A 21324-nucleotide genomic window follows, 5' to 3' on the forward strand; every position below is an offset into this window, starting at 1 on the left:
CGGTGCTGTTTTCCTGCTTATGTATATTGTTTCTCATCTTAAAGGCCTATATGCCGAGTATCTGGGAAATGATTGCCATCCTGTTTGCAATAAACCCCTTTTTTTTTTTTTCGCGAAGGGTCTCGAGCTGCCTGGACATTAATCCTCAATCTGTTTACAAATATTTGCGCAGGAAGAGAGCGAGCGGCGCTCAGCCCGGGCTGATGACGCAGATGCCCCCCCTTAGTTCAGCCCTTTGTTCGGGGAGATGTGGGAACGGGGCAGTTTCTGTACAATGAGCAGATCCCGTTGCATTGCGGGAGCCGCTCGCGGTGGGGAGACGGGGCGCACGCAGAACCGCCAACCCTACACCCAAAGGAACAGTCATAGACGTGGCTTCAGCTCGGAGCCCAACACAATCACAGAATCGACTGGGTTGGAAAAGACCTCAGAGATCATCGAGTCCAACCCTTGGTCCAACTCCAGCCCATTGACTAGATCATGGCACTAAGTGCCATGGCCAATCTCAGTTTCAAAACCTCCAGGGCCGGTGAGTCCAGCACCTCCCTGGGCAGCCATTCCAATCCTGACCACTCTCTCTGCACAGAATTGCTTTCTCATCTCCAGCCTCAGTTTCCCCTGGCAGAGTTGAAGCCCGTGCCCCCTTGTCCTATTGCTGATGCCTGGGAGAAGAGCCCAATCCCCCCCTGGCTAGAACTGCCCTTCAGGTAGTTCTAGAGAGTGCTGAGCTCAGCTCTAAGCCTCCTCTTCTCCAGACTAAACAAGCCCAGCTCCCTCAGCCTCTCCCCATAGGGCTTGTGTTCCAGTCCCTTCCCCAGTCTTGTTGCTCTTCTCTGGACCCGCTCCAGCACTTCAATCTCTTTCCTGACCTGAGGGGCCCAGAACTGAACACAACACTCCAGGTGTGGCCTCCCCAGTGCAGAGCACAGGGGAAGGATCACTGCCCTTGTCCTGCTGACCACGCTGGTTTGGATACAGGACAGGACACCATTGGCCTTCTTGGCCACCTGGGCACACTGATGGCTCATGTTGAGCTTCTGTCCATTAGCACCCCCAGGTCCCTTTCTGCCCGACTGCTCTCCAGCCACTCTGTGCCAGCCTGGAGCGCTGCAGGGGGTTGTTGTGGCCAAAGGGCAGGACCCGCACTTGGCCTTGTTGAACTTCATCCCATTGCAATCAGCCCATTGTTCCAGTCCATCCAGATCCCTCTGCAGAGCCCTCCTGCCCTTCAGCAGGTCGACACTCCCTCCCAACTTGGTGTCATCAGCAAATTTGCTGATGACGGTCTCAACAGGCAGCTCGGGCTGTATTTTGTGACAGGTGATGGAAAAGCTCCGATTCAGGTGGTTGGTAATTGCCATATACAAAAAGCCGGGATATGTACAATGTGTTCGGAAGGCGAGTGTTGCCTTGGAGAGGTTTTCCTTGGCTCTGCTCTCCGGCATCTCTTGAAATGAGATGTTTGGCTCCTCAGAAATTCTTCTATCATTTGAACCCGGTTACCTGGAGGTCTGGGTGACTTAACTTCTAGTTTCTTCGCTTTGCAGAGGCTTAATCACTGAGCTGTTAGGAGAGCGGGGATTTGGCTCTTGGTTTAAATCTTCTCTCCCGGCTTTACTACCCCAGCTTGTCTTGCCCCAGCTGTGGTGTTGTAGGTGATGAAATGCCGTGAAATCCCTCAGGATGAACAATTGTAAGGAATAACATAGTTTAAAATGTTGTGCCTGTTCCTTTCAGTAGTTGTTGCAAATATTAATGAACAGAATTGAAGAGCAAACTCTTTATTGTAGTAGTAACTTAGGTGCATGTTTTCTACCACTGTTGCTGGATAGGAAGCCTTGTGCTTTTTATGTTTAGACTCTATAACTAAGCGGGTGCATGTTGACTCTTATGGGTGCACACACATCTATACATTATTGCTCTATAGGGAAGCTACTGTTCACAGACAGAGGTTGGAGGGAAGCTCTGGAGATGCCCACAGAAGGAGGAGCAGCTGGATGGGGTTGTTCAGGACCTTGTCCAGTTGGGATGGAAACTCCACAGCTTCTCTGTGCAGCCTGTTCACAGAATCCCAGAGTGTCAGGGGTTGAAGGGCCCTGGAAAGCTCATCCAGTGCAATCCCCCCATGGAGCAGGAACACCCAGATGAGGTTCCACAGGAAGGTGTCCAGGGGGTTGGAATGTCTGCACAGAAGGAGACTCCACAACCCCCCTGGGCAGCCTGGGCCAGGCTCTGCCACCCTCACCCCCAACAAGTTGCTTCTCCAATTTAAGTGGAACCTCCTCTGTTCCAGTTTATACCCATTTCCCCTTGTCCTGTCACTGGTTGTCACCAGAAGAGCCTGGCTCCATCCTCCTGACACTCCCCCTTTCCATATTGATCCTCAGGAATGAGTCACCCCTCAGTCTCCTCTTGTCCAGCTCCAGGGCCCCAGCTCCCTCAGCCTTTCCTCACACAGGAGATGCTCCACTCCCTGCAGCATCTTGGTGGCTGTGCTGGACTCTCTGCAGCAGTTCCCCGTAAAGGAATCCAAGGCAGGTTTTACCCAGCAGAGCTCCCTGGGCGATGGGCAGGAGGAAGGAGAACTCTTGTTCTCAAATAAGCCAAGTGCTGGTGCTTGTGCTTAATTACATCTCTGTGTAACTCCGCTATTTCACTGCCTTGCTTCTTGACTTAACCATGTTCTATAAACCCATAATATTACATATGTGTTGGTTTACGTGGGCAGATTAAGGGCCATTCAAACCAGAAGTTGTGCTGGACCACTTCTGGCTGGGAGTAAATCGTACAACATCCCACATGCCTGTTTGAACTTGGTTTGTATGGATCATTGCACTAAAACGGGGCAAAAACTCATTGTCAAAGGTGGGGAAAGGCTGTAGGACATGACTTGTTCCCAGAACGGAGGGTGCAGCTGATACTGGACGTGCTGCTGCTCGGTGGTGCTTGGAGCAGATGGTCTGGTTAGTAGTGTATCTTGGTTTTATTTCTCCGTGCTCCCTGACTGTTTGTCCGCGTTCTGTATTGGCCAAACGAGAAAAAAACACAAATATGCAGATTTAGTTTTCCAACCCAAAGCGTTTTCTGCTCCGTCGTGGTGTGCGGGACCAGAGCTTTGCTGTGTGTTGTGGATTGATGGAGAACTTTGAACTCAAATCATCCAGCGGTTCAGCACCTTCTCCTCATGGAAATATCCCCACTTAGCGACTTTCCCCCCAAACCGTGTGTCTGCAATCAATGCAAACCCCTGTCTGGCAGTGACAGCTTAAAACACTCAATATTAAGCAAGCAGTGAAAAAATGGGTGATGTTTGTTGCAGAATGCATCATTTTAAGCACATTTTTGCCTCTTACCCTTCCACCTCCCTCTTCCCTCGGCTGCTTTGCCTTTCTCAGGACCTGTCCTTCATCTTCCTCAAGGCCTCATTCTGCACTCTTCTTAAACTGAGATTTATTTCTTTGTTGTCCTTAATTGATGGGAGCCCTGACAAGGGCTGATTAGCTGTTGGGGTCGCATCCTTCCTTGCAAAGCTCGTGACCCATTTCCACCGCTTCCTTCCTTCCTCGAGACTGGAGAGCAAGTTCTTCTACAAACCTCCGAGATTATATGCACGGTGACCTCACATGGATGACTCTGTGGGCTTGTCCTGAATATATATATATATATTTTTCCCCCTGGCAGCTCATTCATTATAAAGTTTTAATGAATTTTAACTATATTATGAAAAGAGCGGGCTGTTAGAAAGCACCTCTGCTCGGCAGCGCTGGGTTGCGCTTTTCTTTGCAGTGTGGGTGGATGGAAAGCGAGCGGAGAAAAGCACGTCCCCCCGTGCTTAACCCCGCGGGTCACCTGGAACGGGAGGAGAGCGCCAAAAAATGCAACCTGAAAATGTTTAGCTGCTGCTGTTCATAATGAGGAAATATCTGTCTACATCATCGCTTTGTAACTTTTCAAAAGTACGACTTAAAAAGGACAAGGGGGGGCGGGATGGAGCGGGAGCTGCGCCGCCGTGTTCTCCAGAATGAGAAACACAGGCTACTTGTTCAGTCAATTCAGTTTAGGTCAAAATGTAGTTATGAAAAACAGATGATTGCTGGTGATCAAGCTGCACTTTGACAAATATCCCATTGTTTGAGCGCGCAGTGATTGCTTTGGAGCGTTTGCCGTCCTCCAGCTCGGAGCCGGGTGCTGCGGACCCAAAGGTTTGGCTCCGTGGGAGGAGGGATTGCACAGAAAGTGCAAAACGGGTGAGAGTGTAGGGGAAAGAGAGCTGGGGGTCCTGGGGACAGCAGGGTGACCATGAGCCAGCACTGGGCCCTTGTGGCCCGGAAGCCAATGGTACCTGGGGTGGGTTAGAAGGGGGTGGTCAGTAGGTCAGAGAGGTTCTCCTGCCCCTCTGCTCTGCCCTGGGGAGACCACACCTGGAATCTTGTGTCCAGTTGTGGCCCCTCAGTTCCAGCAGGACAGGGAACTGCTGGAGAGAGTCCAGCGCAGCCACCAAGATGCTGCAGGGAGTGGAGCATCTCCCGTGTGAGGAAAGGCTGAGGGAGCTGGGGCTCTGGAGCTGGACAAGAGGAGACTGAGGGGGGACTCATTCCTGGGGATCAAGATGGAAAGGGGGAGTGTCAGGAGGATGGAGCCAGGCTCTTCTGGTGACAACCAGTGACAGGACAAGGGGCAATGGGTGCAAACTGGAACACAGGAGGTTCCACTTAAATAGGAGAAGCAACTTGTTTGGGGTGAGGGTGGCAGAGCCTGGCCCAGGCTGCCCAGGGAGGTTGTGGAGTCTCCTTCTGTGCAGACATTCCAACCCGCCTGGACACCTTCCTGTGTAACCTCATCTGGGTGTTCCTGCTCCATGGGGGGATTGCACTGGATGAGCTTTCCAGGGCCCTTCCAGCCCCTGACACTCTGGGATTCTGTGAGATTCCCACTCTAACTATTAAAACATGAGCTCACCCAGGGCTGTTAGACACTCTTGAAATGATGCTTCTATGTACAGGTTGCATCCAGAGTAAAGGTTCCTTTGTGGGACGCTGATATCTCAGAGAAGCTCCTTCGTATTAATGTATCTTAGCCCTGTGTCGCTTTGAGTTATTATATATATTCTTTTATGGTTTTCCGCTAGGAAAAAATTCACCCACATATTCTGTGTGGAGGGTCAGGCGACTGTTGTTCCCGTTGCAGAGACAGGGCCGGTTGAAGCCGAGATCAGCGCGTGTGTCCCCTGACCCGGTGAAGGGCCGAGCCCGCGCTCCTCCACCTTGGAGCGAGCGATGGGATCGCTCTGCAGGGCGCCTGTTAACCCGAGACCTCCACACGGCCTACAATTCAAGTGTATTTCCAGATTTCTAAGGTTGGGAAGCACTGTGGACATAGATGCCACGTGACTCTGGTTTTATGGGCGATGTGGAGGCTGCCGAGGTAACATTTAATCCTCTTTAGGATCTTTATTCTGAAATCGGTATCTCTTTGCTCAGGAATCTGTCCAACCCCTCCCAGGATGGCGACTCCACCCCTGCACCCTGTTCCAATGCCCGACAGCCCTTTCTATCATTAGTTTTTCCTAATATCCAATCTAAATCTCCCTAAGTTGACCTAGAAAAGCCTTGTCATGGTAGGAGAAGGTCTCGTGTGTGTCCGTCCTGGGAGCGGTTACAGGAAATATTCCATTAGACGCCGGGAAGACTGAAGGGTCGGATTTGTGTCTGGTCCTGGTCATTGGCGTAACGTTTCGAAACATACACTGTTACTTGATGTATTTTGTCATCTGAAAACAAAATCAAAGCTATTAAAACCAGGGAGAAACGGTTTGTGTTTGACTGCTTATCGCTCTCACTGGGCGTCGGGGTACGAACACGCGTTGGATCTTCTGCTGCGCTGCTACCACTCAGAGATAAACTTGGGACTAATAATCACGGGGGGAGATTAGACCTTCCCAACAAATCTGAATTTGTGCGTGTTGCTTTCTCCTCCGTTGGAGCAGCATTAACTGCGAGGAGCTGTGAAAGCCCGAGCTGTCATCTCAGAGAAGTTTAATGTCCCTGTCGCCTTTCCCAGCTCCGCGCGCCCCGTGCGTCACTTCATTTGTCAGGCGCAGCGACTCCACATTTGGAGCGCTTCTTCTTCCTCACTATTACAAAGGGAATTTTGTTAAGATCAGAAAAGGCCCCCGAGGGAAATATTTTGAAGTACTCGAGTCTTTCTTTATGTTCCTTCGGGATGAACGTCTCTCTTTTTAATATCGAGAATTGATTCGGTAAATAGAAAAATGCTGTTTTACAAAGGTTGGCCGTGTGTTCAGTGTTTGTACAAGCGAAGCAGATCCCTGTAACCAGGCTGATGGGATGGTAAATGGCGTGTTGGGCTGCAGCAGCAGACTTTGCTCTGTCTAGTTTAAGGAAAAGCTGTGGTACCCACTCCTGGCCAAGCAGGGTAACAGAACAAATGATGCTTGGGGAGCAGAGACCTTGCGCTCCCTCGCTCTTGTTAAATGAACCCAGCAGCTCTAAACCGATGACTGAGCAGTAGCAAATACACCAAATTTTTCTACTGCTGTTAAATGGAAAAGAAAACACATTTCTGGTTAATATTTCAACCTATTAAAATGTGATTGAAGTGGAAGCCGCGTCTTGGATTGCTTGGAAGATTTATTGTGGCTGCTTGTCTGTCGCATTAGGAAAAGTCGCTTCCCACTGAAAATCCCTAGTTTTCACTAAAATGTCCTTGTTTAGCTTGTGCAGCTCTATACCTGCTTGCAGATCGTAGAATCACAGAACAGTTTGGGCTGAAGGGACCTTCCCAGCTCCCCCAGTGCCCCCCCTGCCATGACAGGGACATCTTCACCAGCTCAGGTTGCTCAGAGCCCCGTCCAGCCTGGCCTGGGATGTCTCCAGGGATGGTTCATCCACCACCTCTCTGCCCAACCTGGGCCAGGCTCTCACCACCCTCAGGGCAACAATTCCTTCCTCATGTCCAGCCTGAATCTCCCTCCCTTAGTTTAAACCATCACCCCTTGTCCTGTCAGGGCTTCCCTTGCAGCTCAGATGCAGCAGCGTTTTGCTTCACCGAGCAGTTTTGCGTTCCTTTGGAGAGCTTCTGTCGAGTTCTTGCCCAAAAAACGACTTCATTTTGAGAAACCGAAGGGTCGCAGGATCTGTAGCTGCATTTGGAATCTCAAGTTTGATTTGCAACTTCAATCAGGCCTGGGAAGAGCGGCAGGTCTTCGTCTCCCTGTCCTCTCCCCTGCCCGCTGCCTCTTCTGCTTTCAACACGAGCAGCGCAGGTACGTGTGAAACGCCCTTTCTCATGGCAGAACATCCTTAGCTCGTGCAGCCGTTAAATTCTCAACAGGGGAATAGACTTGAAAGAGGAGCTGCCGTCCCTTGTCCCCTTTGCAAAGCTCCTGCAACCTGTGACGCTGTGGGAAGTGCAAAATGAGTTGTGGAAGGCAAGTCCTCAGCACGAGCGTGCTCGAAACCAGGCGTGCTGCTTCTGCCTTCGCTTGAAATTTTACTCGTAGGCAAGAATCCGTTTGCTTCGTACAGAGATATTTGTTCGTTCTCTCTCTTCTTCACTGGACTCACCGCAGGGCTTGAGCATGAAGCACCAGTTCTTCAGGGTTTGAGCATGAAGCACCAGTTCTCCAGCCGGTCCTGCCCCTCTGCTTGTGTTTGGGATGGAACGAGGTTTGGGGTGGGTTTCATTCCTTCCAGAACTGCATTTTGCAGCCGGACAGACCCCCGCAAAGGCTCCGCTGCCTGCAGAAATCAGCTTTATTGGTGGGAGAGGGAGATCCGTTGTGTAGATAGAGCCGGGTCGTTGATGTCTCCTTTGCCCGGTCGTTTTAGGAGGAGACGTTTTCTGTGTGCTCCATCCTGCCCATTGAGTGCTTTGAAGACAGAGCAGCTGAGCCCCCGTTCCATGGCGTGGGGTGACGCCGGGATTTGGGGCTTGGGTGTCAGTTTTTGGTGGCTTTTAGCTCCTCTGAGCACAACGAGTCGGTTCTCCAGTTTAAAAGACGAGGTTCTTAGGGACATGAGTTGGTACTAGAGTTGGGTTGTGATTGGATTCCATGATCCTGAGGCTCTCTTCCAACCAAAATGATTCTATGATAATATGAAATTATAAGCGCTGTTTTCCCTGGCTTTTCAAGACTCACAGTCTGTTCTGACCCCTAACCTCTATTTTCTCTACAACTTTACCATAAGGTCGTACAGATTTGTAGAAGAACAAACAAACGAGACAACTGGGTTTGTAGCTCGGGGTGGTCCATGTGCTGGAAGTTGCTAAGAAAAGATCCTGGCGAACCAGGGTGATGTGTTTGCCCCGTTCTCATAAAACAGAAGCATAAAACAGAAGCTCGAGTGCATACGAGTCACATTCTAAAGGGAAAAAATGGCTTTCCATATCTTTGATGAGCACAAGGCTTGTGATGATAGGGTCACCATGCTGCCTCCAAGGTGATTACCTGCCCACCCACCGCATTTAAAGGTAGTTTTACTCTATGTTAAAGCTGAAAAAGAAACCTAAACCTTCACTTAGAATAGGCGAGAATAAGTATATCCATGCATATGCTATTGTTTTCCTGTTCTGAAAAGAATATATGAGACGTGTTACACAGTCATTAAAAGCCCCTCAGAATTTAAGAAGAATATGTTACTGAGTCAAATAACCTTCCCACATGAACATATATCACAAAGGAAGCTCCAAAAAGAGAGTTATTGCTGAAACATAGTCCTTGCTGATAAGTGAACAGTGTTCTCCTAATAGCAGGAGGCAAGAATTGAGGTCTCTATAAGAATATGATGAATTTCTGATTTTTCCCAGTTAAACCATTCTAGGTAAACATGAATGAGGCAGAAGAACTTGTAGCATTTGAAAACGTATTTATTTCCCAGCCTGTGCAATTGAAGGGCATTTTATTTGCATTGTCACACTTTTTTCCAGTTAGAAGGATTAGAAATAGCTACTTGTGTGCATGCAAAGCTTCGGTAGCTCTGCAGGACGCTGGATTCCGGCGTCGGAGGTGAAACGTTTGAGTTCCTGGTGAGGACCTCGAGAGTGGAGCAAGCGGCAGAGATTTTAGTCATTTTAGTGGCTTTCTTTGATTCCTTTAGGTCTATTAATTCTTTGACTTTCTGTCACGTTGCCACTTCATTGATGGCTTCTCAGCACAAGAAGAGGGGAACCCCTCATCATGCCCAAAGCAAGGAATTAATTTACCTTTCTACTTCTGGTCCCCACCTCCCTCCCATTGCTTTCCTGTTGATCCCGTGGAGACAAGGGGGGGAAATGATTGGGTTTAATTCTCTCTACAGCACCAGCTGGTGAGGAACATGGGTTGGGAGGCACCAGGAGTTGGTACTAGAGTTGGGTTATGGTTGGACTCCATGATCCTGAGGCACCAGGATCTGGTTCTCTTCTATTTCTCAATTCTGTATCACACAAAACGACAAAACTCCCACATTTCTCACCAAACTGTGATTTCCTCCTCTTGGGAAAACCGAAGCGTCTCTGAAAGGGGCTGACGTGGGAAGAACTCGGCATCCGGTCCAGCCGGACCCAGGTGATGCTCATCCCTTCTCATCCGTCCATCCCCACGCACCTCCAGCCCCTTTTGGGCTGAAAACTCCTCTTTTTGCTGGCTTGGCCCCGCCGTTTGTCATCCCGGGTCAGAGGTTATGAAAAGCAATAGTCAATTAAAGCTTTATTAGATGTACTTAGTAATGCTCTGAAAGGAGCCAGCCGAGCTGAGGCCGCTAATAAAGGCCCTTTGTTAAGGTATTTAATAAATTAACACTCAGGGAGGGCGGGAGGTGATTACAAAAGCCAGGCTCGTTAATCAGCGTGTTTACCCTCTTCAAACGCCCCGGCCCTGCGGTTCCCTAATCTTTACCCTCCAGATTTGCTGGGAGCTGCGCGGGGACGGGAAGCGCCTCGTCGGGTCACGCCAGGGCCACCGCCACACGCCAGCAAAAACACTCGAGCCTTAGGAGAGCCGTGGCGCTAATCAGCGGAGCCCCTCGTTAGCCTCGTTAGCGCAGGTACGCGCTATGGGCGCGGGGGGGATGCCGAAGCAGCGGGGTTCCCCAAAACATCATCCCTACCCCGCTTATCTTGATAACTTTTTAACACCCCCCCCCCGCACACCATGGATGTGCTACCAGGCTTGAACATGAGAGGGCATCTCCTCCTCACGCTTCTTTATTCTTCGAATGTTTTTCTTCTTTTTGGTATGTTTTGTTTTAGCGCGGCTTAATCTATAGGGCCGTCTTTAAAATCAAAAAAGCAAATAGAGCGTTTGACCTGCTGTGCAAATTAGCCATATGGTGAAGTGTAATATCCCGCTGACCCTCATTACCGTGCAGTATGAAAAGCTCTCCCCTTTTCACATGCGAGCATATTAAAGTGGCCTTTTCAGCATTTTCTTCCATATAAAACTGTCTTCACTCCAGTGGCCAAGCAGTTAAAAGGGAACTCCAGCTGCAGCCGGGAGGGTGAAATTAAAGGCTTTACCTTCGTCTAAATGGAAAATAGATATTGCTTCCTATAGACAGGGCTGGGGAACAATGCTGCACCGCCGGCTCCGGCAGCGGGACGGGGTAATGGCCTTATTTTCTGGGAGGAAGGAGCCCGGCTCCTTTGAGAGAGGAGCTGTTGGACGTCCACCTCGCAGGATGGTGGAAAAAGGGGGAAATCTTACCTATTTTCCTCTCGAGTTAACTATTTCATGGGCAAGGAGGTGGGAAAGGGTGGGAATCTGTGTTAAAATCCGCTGCAGGTCTCCAAGTTTTCCCTAGGACAGCCGGTGGCTCTCGTGCCGTTTTGAATCAGCGCTGAAGCAAAGCCACGTGCATCTTCATCCCGCCTTTAATCCCATTCTCCGGTGCGTTGGTGATGGTGTGTTCCTTGTTTGCTTGGCCAGGGCTGGCCGGGAGCTCACCTGGGCCCCTGATGCTGTGTCTGGAGGGACCAGGAGGGGATTTCTCTCCCATCTTGTCCATCTCTGTTGATGGAGGTGGCCCAGGTAGCACCACCAGCATCTGCCAACCACGTTGGACCAGGTGGAGCAGTAGGGAGGTCGCTTTCCCGGTTAGGCCCAGACTTGGAGCTTTGCTTTCTTCTTGCTTTTGCTTTGTAAGTTTTATTTTGGTTTAAATTAACTTACTAAACAAATGATCGGAGGGAGGGCAGAGTGTGCTGGAGCTCCTGTGGAAGCTTCTGGGTTGCCTTTCTGCTCTTGCAGCTCTTACTTGTTCTCAGAGTGTCTTTCAATGGGCTGCTCATGACCTCGGTACTATGCCATCTCGGGAGGACTCTTTTCCTTTGCCACGACCTTTGGTTGTGCTCCTCAGCCTTCTGCCGCTTTGCCGGGTCTCTTAAGTGCTTGAGGACAAGTCCACTAAGTCAGGCAGTTCGCTATTGTTGAATGCGAGCCCTGAAACATGAAATTCACTTTGAAACTTGGGATTTACCAATTTAAAGAAGAACTGGGTGATGATCTTTCATCTAGGGTACCGGTTGGAGTCCAGGTTAGGTGAAACAGAGGTCAAATCCCACCTGGGCTGGGCTGAGCTTGGAGAAGAGGAGACTGAGGGGTGACCTTATTAATGGTTATAAATATATAAAGGGGGAGTGTCAGGAGGATGGAGCCAGGCTCTTCTCGGTGGCAAACAATGGTAGGACAAGGGGCAATGGGTTCAAACTGGAACACAGGAGGTTCCACTTAAATTTGAGTGTAAACTTGTTGGGGGTGAGGGTGTCAGAGCCTGGCCCAGGCTGCCCAGGGGGGTTGTGGAGTCTCCTTCTGTGCAGACATTCCAACCCGCCTGGACACCTTCCTGTGTAACCTCATCTGGGTGTTCCTGCTCCATGGGGGGATTGCACTGGATGAGCTTTCCAGGGCCCTTCAACCCCTGACACTCTGGGATTCTGTGAAGGAGATGGCTCCATGTGTGTGCCCAAGGCTGGACATGAGGAAGAAATTGTTGTCCCTGAGGGTGGTGAGAGCCTGGCCCAGGTACCCAGAGAGGTGGTGGCTGAACCATCCCTGGAGACATCCCAGGCCAGGCTGGATGGGGCTCTGAGCAACCTGAGCTGGTGAAGATGTCCCTGTCATGGCAGGGGGGGCACTGGGGGAGCTGGGAAGGTCCCTCCAACCCAAACCCTTCTGTGGCCCTTTTATCTGCGTGCTCAGCAAGATGAGACACCAGCCAGCAAAGCAGCACAGAAGATCAATCCAGCGAGGATGGTGGAGACATCCCGGGCCAGGAGAAGGGGCTGTGCCCGTTCTCCACCCGCGTGTGCTCGTGGAGACGAGCGGCCGCTGGGCCCCGCGGCCCTGGGGGGGCGGCTCTCCTCAAACGCGCCCTTGTGCTCTCTTCCCCCCACGCAGTTTTCTGCTCAGCTTTATCTCGTTGTTGTCGGTATCGAGGTGCTGTTTACAGTCAACACACGGTTCCACGGGGCTGAGCAAAGCGCCTCCTTTTTGATCCTGATTCAGCAAAGCGCTTGCACGCTCCGTGCCGAGCACCTGCGCCCGTGTGCCTCTGTTACATTATTTGGGCATACTTACATTTTTAAAGTTAAGCATCTGCTAAAGAGCTGTGCTTCTTTGTGTTTCATTAGCGGCTACTGGTATTCTCTTATCTTGGGAGATCTTCAGGGCATGTGAAGCTTATTTTGTAAACTCATTTTCTTGCAACTTATTTCTAATTAGTGTACAAGCTCTTTTTGGTTTCTTTAAGAGCTGGATGATCATCTGTCCTTAAAACAAACCACTTCTTTTGGGGTAAAAAGTGGTTATTTGCAGGATTTTAAAGCTCGTGGATGAGGCAGGTCCCATGCAAAGTGCTGCTCTGAGCTGCCCAGCCATGGAGGGGGGGGCTGGTTTTGGGGGTGCCCGCGGGGATCTGGGGTAGGGAGAGGGGAGTAGAGGTGGATCCAGGTTTGACCGGGCGGCTCTTCGGCATTGACACGATGCCAAACGTCATTTGGCGCTTGTAGGCAAATTAAAATGAAACACTATCTGTAGGGGCCGTTTCAACCAGGTGAGGGGTGACACATCCCAGCACTCCCGCTCGGTGACGGGGGGGAAGAGGAATATACTGTTTCTTGTAGAAATGAGACTGAAATTGGCTGAACTGTGAACTGAAAATGGGTCTTCTGGCCCCAGTTCTGGCCTTTCCCCCTCGCAGAACACGACACATGGGAAATGGCTGGTGAGCAGGACGTTTGGAGGCCAGGGAGGGAAATAAACCGTGTGTAAAATACGTGGAGGCTTCAGGGTCTCTACGTACCCTGTTTGCGAAGCGTGTTTCTCGCAGGATGGGGTCGCCCAGGTGGGAAGGGACCTCAGGAGGTCTCTAGTCCCACCTCCTGCTCAGAGCAAGTCAACTGTGAGATCAGACCAGGTTTCTCAGGGCTTTATCCAGTCTGGTCGTGAAAGCTTGACTGTAAAACACCTTTGGAGAGCTCTTTCTGCTGCCTGACTCTTCTTGTTGTGAAAAAGCTTTCCATTACAACCACTCAAAATGTCTCTGTTTTGTTGGTAGCCATTGTCCCTCCTCCTGCCGTGCAGCACCGTGAAGGTGACCTGGCTCCATCATCTGAATGACCTCCTCATAGGCGTTAGGATTACATCCCCAGGTGCTTTTGGCTCCTTTTGCATGCACTGGTGGTTCATGTTCAGCTTGATGTCTACCAAAACTTGCGGTCCTTACCCACAGAGGTGTTCCCAAAGCAGCGCCCCTCAGCCTCTGTTGTTGCAAGGGGTTCAGGGGTTCTTCCATTTCATATGCAAGATATGGCATTTGTCCGTATTGAATTTAATCATGTTCATGTTGGCACATTCCTCCAGCCTGCCAAGACCCCTCCAGATGGTGGCCCTACCCTTGAGTGTATTGACTTTTCCCTCAGTTTGGGGTCATCTGCAAAGTGGATGAGACCAGGTCCGTTGCCTCCTCCAGGTGACTCCTGAAGATGTTAAGTGAGGGAGGTCCCAAAACCATCACTGTCATTCTCCAGTTGCTAACAGACCTCCATGAAGAGCAGGACCCATTAACCCACAACCTTCTGAACCCTACTGTTCAACCAAGTATGGGTGGATGCCAACCAGGTATATATCAAGCTGGTCGGTCACCTGGGCTGACATCTTATGAGGAGCAGCTGAGGGACCTGGGGGTTCAGCTGGAGAACAGGAGCTGAGGGGAGACCTTCTGATCTCTGAACTGCCTGAAAGGAGCTTGGAGCCAGGGGGGTCGGGCTCTGCTCCCCAGGAACAAGCACCAGGAGCAGAGGAAACGGCCTCAAGTTGCACCAGGGGAGGCTGAGGTTGGATCTGGGGAGCAATTTCTTCCCCAAAGGGCTGTGGGGCATTGAACAGGCTGCCCAGGGCAGTGCTAGAGTCACCATCCCTGGAGGGCTGGACAGACGGACAGGAGGTTCTCAGGACATGGGGCAGGGACAGGGGTAGGTTGTGGCTGGACTCGATGATCTTGAAGGGTTTTTCCGACCAAAACGATTCTGTGATTCTAGCACTCAGTCATTGAATGTGTTTTTACGTAGATGAATACCAAGCGGCTTCTTGGGAGACAGTTGTGCAAGCCCTGGAGATGGAGATGGGCTGTGGGAGAGTGCAGCTGCGCTCTTGCGAGATGCTCTGGAAGTCTCTCTTAAAGGTGGGAGAATTCCCAAAACACGTGCCTGAGAATTTCTGTGGCCCGAAGTCAGAGACGGATGAAGAGCGAGTGAAATCCAGAGATAAACTTGAGAGAAGTCATGCGCTAGCTGGCGCTAATGCATTAATACATCCAGATGGGCAGCGGGTTTAAGATTCTAACTAACGAGGGATGAAACCAAATTAATCACTCTTCGCTTAAACCGGAGCCGCAGGGATGCGAGTGGCTTGGCCTGGGATCGGGTGCCACAAAAACATTCTGCGGCGCATTTAAAACTGAGCTGTTACAAGTGAATTTGGGCTATTTCTGTTTGTTCTGTGCACCTGATTACCTGGTGTCCACATATATACTCTATAACCTAAGCACAACTTGGCTTTATCAAGGGAGGAATCTACTCAGCGTATATTATCGTAGCACATCACCTTACTTACTGTCCTTGTAATGATATTTTAATGCAAGAGCTTGGAAGATCCACTCATTTTTAAGGAATGAACTAATGATATTGCAAGTGCAAAGCATTTGAGATGGCTCCACCGATAGACTGATGGGTAATTACGGCACGTGTTACCCAGTTGGACACAGTGAGTAAATTATTACATGAAGTACACAGGGCGCATTTCTGCTTCCAGGTAAGCAGAAGTTTAATGATCCAAAGTATTGTCACCTACACATTCTGGATCCAGAAAGTCCCATTTTACTGAGTATTTTAATCATTTGCTGAGGACCACAGCAGGATAAAGCTCCCTGCACACTTTTCCCTGTGTAACTCACAGCCAGGCTTGCTCTCAGCTCTCTGCTGCTACCAAATCATGAACATTTTGGGGTTCTTTCAGCTGTTGTTTTTGCATTCTTGTGATTATATTCTGTTTTCCTTTTTGTGGTGCTCATCTACAGTCTTAATTATCTGCCTCTTGTTGCCAACTCTGTGAACTCCGAAGCTAATTTGAGAAGGAAAGTTCTGCTGCGTAATTTTAAAAATATGAGGCATTATTGAGGGTTTTTCCTGGACCAGTGGTTACAATGAATGTGTAATTTGGAAGTGTAGCTTGGATTCTTCTTGTTTGCATCTGGGTAGGAAAAACCCCGGGTTCCAGTATAATCTGGGAATGACCTATTAGAGAGCAGCGTAGGGAAAGGGACCTGGGGGTCCTGGGGACAGCAGGGTGACCATGAGCCAGCACTGGGCCCTTGTGGCCAGGAAGCCAATGGGACCTGGGGTGGGTTAGAAGGGGGTGGTCAGTAGGTCAGAGAGGTTCTCCTGCCCCTCTGCTCTGCCCTGGGGAGACCACACCTGGAATCTTGTGTCCAGTTGTGGCCCCTCAGTTCCAGCAGGACAGGGAACTGCTGGAGAGAGTCCAGCGCAGCCACCAAGATGCTGCAGGGAGTGGAGCATCTCCCGTGTGAGGAAAGGCTGAGGGAGCTGGGGCTCTGGAGCTGGACAAGAGGACACTGAGGGGGGACTCATTCCTGGGGATCAATATGGAAAGGGGGAGTGTCAGGAGGATGGAGCCAGGCTCTTCTGGTGACAACCAGTGATAGGACAAGGGGTAATGGGTTCAAACTGGAACGCAGGAGGTTCCACTTGAATTTGAGAAGCAACTTGTTTGGGGTGAGGGTGGCAGAGCCTGGCCCAGGCTGCCCACGGGGGTTGTGGAGTCTCCTTCTGTGCAGACATTCCAACCCGCCTGGACACCTTCCTGTGTAACCTCAGCTGGGTGTTCCTGCTCCATGGGGGGATTGCACTGGATGAGCTTTCCAGGGCCCTTCAACCCCTGACACTCTGGGATTCTGTGAGAATTGGGCAAAATCTGTTCTCATTAACACCTAACAGATGGTCAGGAAAGGGACCTCCTTCTCCTCTCCCCACCATGAATACTTGATTTCTCCAAGTCATGGGTTGAACTCACAAGAAATTGAGAAGGAGCAAGGATGCTGCCTCTGTCACGATACATAATAGCAGCGTCTTGCTCCTGCAGAAGGTCGGTGGTGGATTTGGAAGTCCATCAGAGTTTGGGTTGCTCCTTTGGTCTTTCCCACTTGTTCCTTTTTCTCAGGCCTGTTTGAGGTCTGCATAGAATCACGGAATTGTTTAGGTTGGCAAAGACCTTGAAGATCATCGAGGCCAACCCTTGACCCAACACTACCAAGCCCACCATGTCCCCAAGAACCTCATCTGCACGTCTTAAACACCTCCAGGGATGGTGACTCATGTGCACCATGGGTTTTGTTGAAAAAGGAAAATGCTGCAGGTGTGCTGCATCTTTACAGAGTGAAAGAGCTGCTTTTAGGAGGAAATTAAGGAGTTGGACCGGTTCGCTCTGGGGGGACACGGAGAGCAGGAACAGGACACGTGCACACGGGGCTCTGCTCCGAGCGGACGTGCTCACTTGCAGGTCAGCTCTGGTTCTGGTGTAGCTTATTTCGATTTGTTTGGGTTTTTGCCAATATTGAAAAAATAGAATGCAGAGGAGTAACATCATCTGAAAAGCCATACATTGCATAGTCTCCAGCAGGTCAGATATGGGGAACCGGGTGATCTAAGCTAAAACTGCCACCAAGGGGAAGAAAGACTTTGTGTTCCTAGGAGAATATAATATGTGAGTGATAAAAAGATCTAGGGAGGTGATGGAGGGATGCACCTAAGAGAAAAGGATGAAGTTGTGTGCAAGAAGAATGCGGATAGTGTCGAGAGAGACTTTTTGGCGTGGAGAAGCTTTTAGTTGGAGTAACAACTCATGAGAGACTCCCTAATTCTTGGGGCAGTCAAAAAAGGCTCAAGAAAGAAAATACAGGGAACAGTGTGTTGAGAGGGAGATGCTTTTTGGTCAAATTGGCAGGTCTCTAGGCCATAAATTTCAGGGAAACTGTTAAAATGTGAATACGGTCTACATTTTTTTGGGCATGGTTTCAAAGGTCTTTGCTGTTCCTTCTCTTCTTCTACAGTTAAAGCCATTAGTTGGGTTGGAACAAGGAGGACCTGGCATCCGCAACCGCTCAAGCACCCTGTGGGGCTGAAGGGCTTCCCTCCAATGTGGAGAGGCAGGTTTATGGGGAATCCTCCGTGCGGTATCTCCGGCCCAGCTCCCATCGATTTTGCTTCTCGTGTCTGTGGAAAACATTTTTTCCCCCTGAAAGTGCAATCCAAAATAGTTTAATTTTTCAGAGGATATTGCAAAGTTGGTCCAGATGCTTCATCTTCTTGCAAAGCCACCACTAAAATAGGGATAGAAACCTGGCTTGGGGTTTGTTCCCAGTGGCAAAGGAGCTGAGTGGTGGGGTTGAGGATTTTGGCTCTTGGCCGTGGGGACACTTATCTCCCACTGCCCTGTCCCCAAGACATGGTGGCTTCTCAAGACCTGGTGGCTTCTGCCTCTCTGAGCACCTGGTGACCTCCACAATCCTCCTGAGGAGCTGGTAAGAAAGTGGACACATGAAATGGAGAAGCTTTTTAATGAGGTGAACAGCTCATTGGGATGAGGTCGCTGGTGTTGCAGGGTGGTTGGGAGGATGAGCAGAGCTGTGCTGGAAGTGGAGCTACTTGTGGGGTCATAGGATTGTAGAACAAGGTTGGAGGGGCCCGTCCCAGCTCCCCCAGTGCCCCCCCTGCCATGAGCAGGGACATCTTCAGCAGCTCAGGTTGCTCAGAGCCCCGTCCAGCCTGGCCTGGGATGTCTCCAGGGATGGTTCAGCCACCACCTCTCTGGCCAACCTGGGCCTTTATTTTACCACCCTTGAGTTCTTAGGTGTCTTCTTGGCCTTTTGTTCCTGAAGGAATGCACAGGGAGTGTGGGGTGAGCAGGGAGGATCTTCTCAGAGCTCAGTTGGAGGGATGAGGGTGATTTCAGTTGTGGCTGAGCCTCAATGTGATCTCGCCTTTAATGGTGCTATACATTAATTTACAAAAGAAACGGGGAAAATAAAAACCCTCTTTCAGTTTTGAATTTGCACCACAACTTCATTGGTAGCAGCGGGTTAGCGAGGCGCTTCGCCCAAAGGTCTCAGTGATGCTACCAGAGAGGAGTTGCTCTCATGGTCAGGATGGAGATGATGAGAGGTGTTTTGTGCCACTTCTGTGGGTTTTGAGAGATGAGGATTGAACAACACCTGAAGTCTGGTCCCATTGGTGGTGGGGTGGGAGTAGAACAGACCGTTCTGTCTTGGTTCTCCTGTGGCACCAACAGAATTGAGAGGAGATGGGTAACATCATGGGTAACATCACCTCCTGGCCTGGGAGAGGAGCTCCAAGGGAGGTCAGAGCTCCCTGCAGGGTTCCAGTGCTGATAAAACCTATGAGAATCCTCCCTGTTCTGGGTCCAAGCTGTAGATCACTGATTTCTGGCTCATGACCCTTCCCTTGCTGGGGGGAAACAGCTTTTGAGAACACTGAGAAGACAAATGACGTGGAAATGCTGGTTCCATGGTAGTTTCTGTTTCTGAAAAGCTTTCTTAAAATGTCAGATTACTTGTAGGCTCAAACTGGTGCAGGATTAGGGCTTGGATTTATACCTGATCCTGGTTTATCGCAGCGTAGGGAGTGGATGGACATGGGTCGGGAGCTGCTCATCCTGTGCACCCCAATACTCACCTGAGATAAATCAGAGACAAAACCCACAGTGTAAATCTACGCAGTCTTTGCAATTGATAAGGTTGTGAGAAGGTGTTTTGATGGATTTAACCCATTGGGAAGGGCGGTACCGGCCGGGGATGCTCCTGGGCACATCAACAAGGTGGAGTTTTGCTTAAGCCTCGAGCTCCAGCTTGTAGAGGACAAGGAGCAAGTCGGGCAACAGCTCCTCAAGGGTTTATCGTAGACGTTTCATAATACTCCTTGAGTCAAGGGCATCCTAAGGCAGCCTAGTTGTATAATACCATAGTAGCTGGAGAATCATTAACTTAGCATCAAGTTTTTCCTCTAATTAATTCATCTTTTTGTAGTAGAGGCGGTTGACATCTGGTGCCTTGCTCAGGTGAGAAAATGAGCTCAAAACCCTGTTTTTATTTGTCCTGACTATATAGACCGGTCTCAGAAATTGCTCTAACCCGCACAAGCACGTTTTTCTGAAATTCCCCTGAATCAGCAGGAGAATTTCTGGCATTGTTTTCCCCTCTTGCTTTTTGCTAACACGAGAAATTGGTTGAATAAATCTGATACTTGTCCAGATTATGGTTCAGCAAAGAAGCTGCTTGTGCACCAGGGTACAGAAAAAACGGGTCTAGAAGTACTAATCAGATACTCTTATACCTGAAAAGTTGGTTTTTTTGACTCACTGTTTTGAGTAAAACTCTTTATCTTGTGGTATTTGGGTTGGTTTTGCAGGAGAACGTTGCACGGACATGCTGGAGGAACACGCGATTTGGATCTTAAATACAGTATATTGCAGGTTAACACTAAGTACAAACCATTCTAATGGTTTGAATGGACCTTTTCTGTTTTCCAGGGTGCCCGAGAAACTTTCGAGAACTACTATAGGAAGCAGAGAAGAAAACAAGCCAGATTGGTCCTGCAACCACCTTCAAACATGGTACGATTTGTGGTCCCCAAGCTTTTTCAGCCAACGAAAAGCGCGGTGGGTTCTCTCTGGACGTGCTGCTAGCGGGGGGTGGTCTCTTCATTGATTTCCACTTGCTCTTGGTCACCTCTTTTGTTTAATCCTTGCTCGCTTTGTCTTTGTTGCAGCACGAAACTTTAGATGGCTACAGGAAGTATTTTAATCAAATTGTAGGGTAGGTATTCTTTTTATATATGTCCTCGCTAAATATGTGCGCGCGGTGGTGTTGAGGAGCCCAAAAAGCATGAGAGGGGAGGGAATGGTGATGTTTTTGAGGGTCCTTTAAATGGAGCTAAAAAAGAGAGGGACAAAAAATAGCGGTTTGGGCTTTTGAAGTGTTTTAGAGTGTGTTTTATAGCACCGGGGAACTTCGCTGCGTCTCTGGTGGGAGAACAGAGGAACCCGCCAGCTCTTGGACCAGCAAGAGCATTTCTGGGACTTTCAGGATAAATAACCTCTGTGGACAATGTGCATCTACCTGCCCCACTAATGAGATGAATAAGCCCTCTGTCGTGATTATTCTTTAATAATTATTCTTTGATTATTTTCCTGGTGAAGGATTCTCAAGCCTCTATTCCTATGAGCTCCTTCTTGTTGCACTCAAAGTTGACAAGAGTTTTCCAAAACCAGACAAAATCTAAGAGGAGGCAACCTAGGAAAGATAGGGCACGGTGCTGAAATTTCTTCAGCTAACGATAATAATTTCAACGATAATAATTTGAGAGGGGAAATTCTGCCTCTGTGCAGGCTGTTTCAAAAAGATGGGCCGTAATTTCGGAGATATAGTGATTTCAACTTGGGTCCGTCTTTTTGAAACACCCTGTATGTACAGTCCCACTGCGTTTTAGGTCACTTCTATGATATAGTGAAACATCACATCAAATACCGTGACGTGTAACCCCCTGCAGCGCTCCAGGCTGGCACAGAGTGGCTGCAGAGCAGTCGGGCAGAAAGGGACCTGGGGGTGCTAATGGACAGAAGCTCAACGTGAGCCAACAGTGTGCCCAGGTGGCCAAGAAGGCCAATGGTGTCCTGTCCTGTATCCAAACCAGCGTGGTCAGCAGGACAAGGGCAGTGATCCTTCCCCTGTGCTC

General features: G+C 49.7%; 1 protein-coding gene across 5 annotated transcripts in view; it reads left to right on the plus strand.

The window, feature by feature from the left end:
• Nucleotides 1-21324, plus strand: part of EXOC6B (exocyst complex component 6B) — a 311842-nt gene that overhangs the window by 162608 nt on the left and 127910 nt on the right. For all 5 annotated transcript variants that reach the window (XM_082051898.1, XM_082051899.1, XM_082051901.1 and 2 more), the window contains 2 exons: nt 20120-20203; nt 20359-20405. In XM_082051898.1, the coding sequence (XP_081908024.1) occupies nt 20120-20203; nt 20359-20405 (131 nt within the window). The remainder of the gene's footprint in view (nt 1-20119; nt 20204-20358; nt 20406-21324) is intronic.

Source organism: Streptopelia decaocto (assembly GCF_964273445.1).
Source record: "Streptopelia decaocto genome assembly, chromosome: 4".
NCBI lineage: Eukaryota > Metazoa > Chordata > Aves > Columbiformes > Columbidae > Streptopelia > Streptopelia decaocto.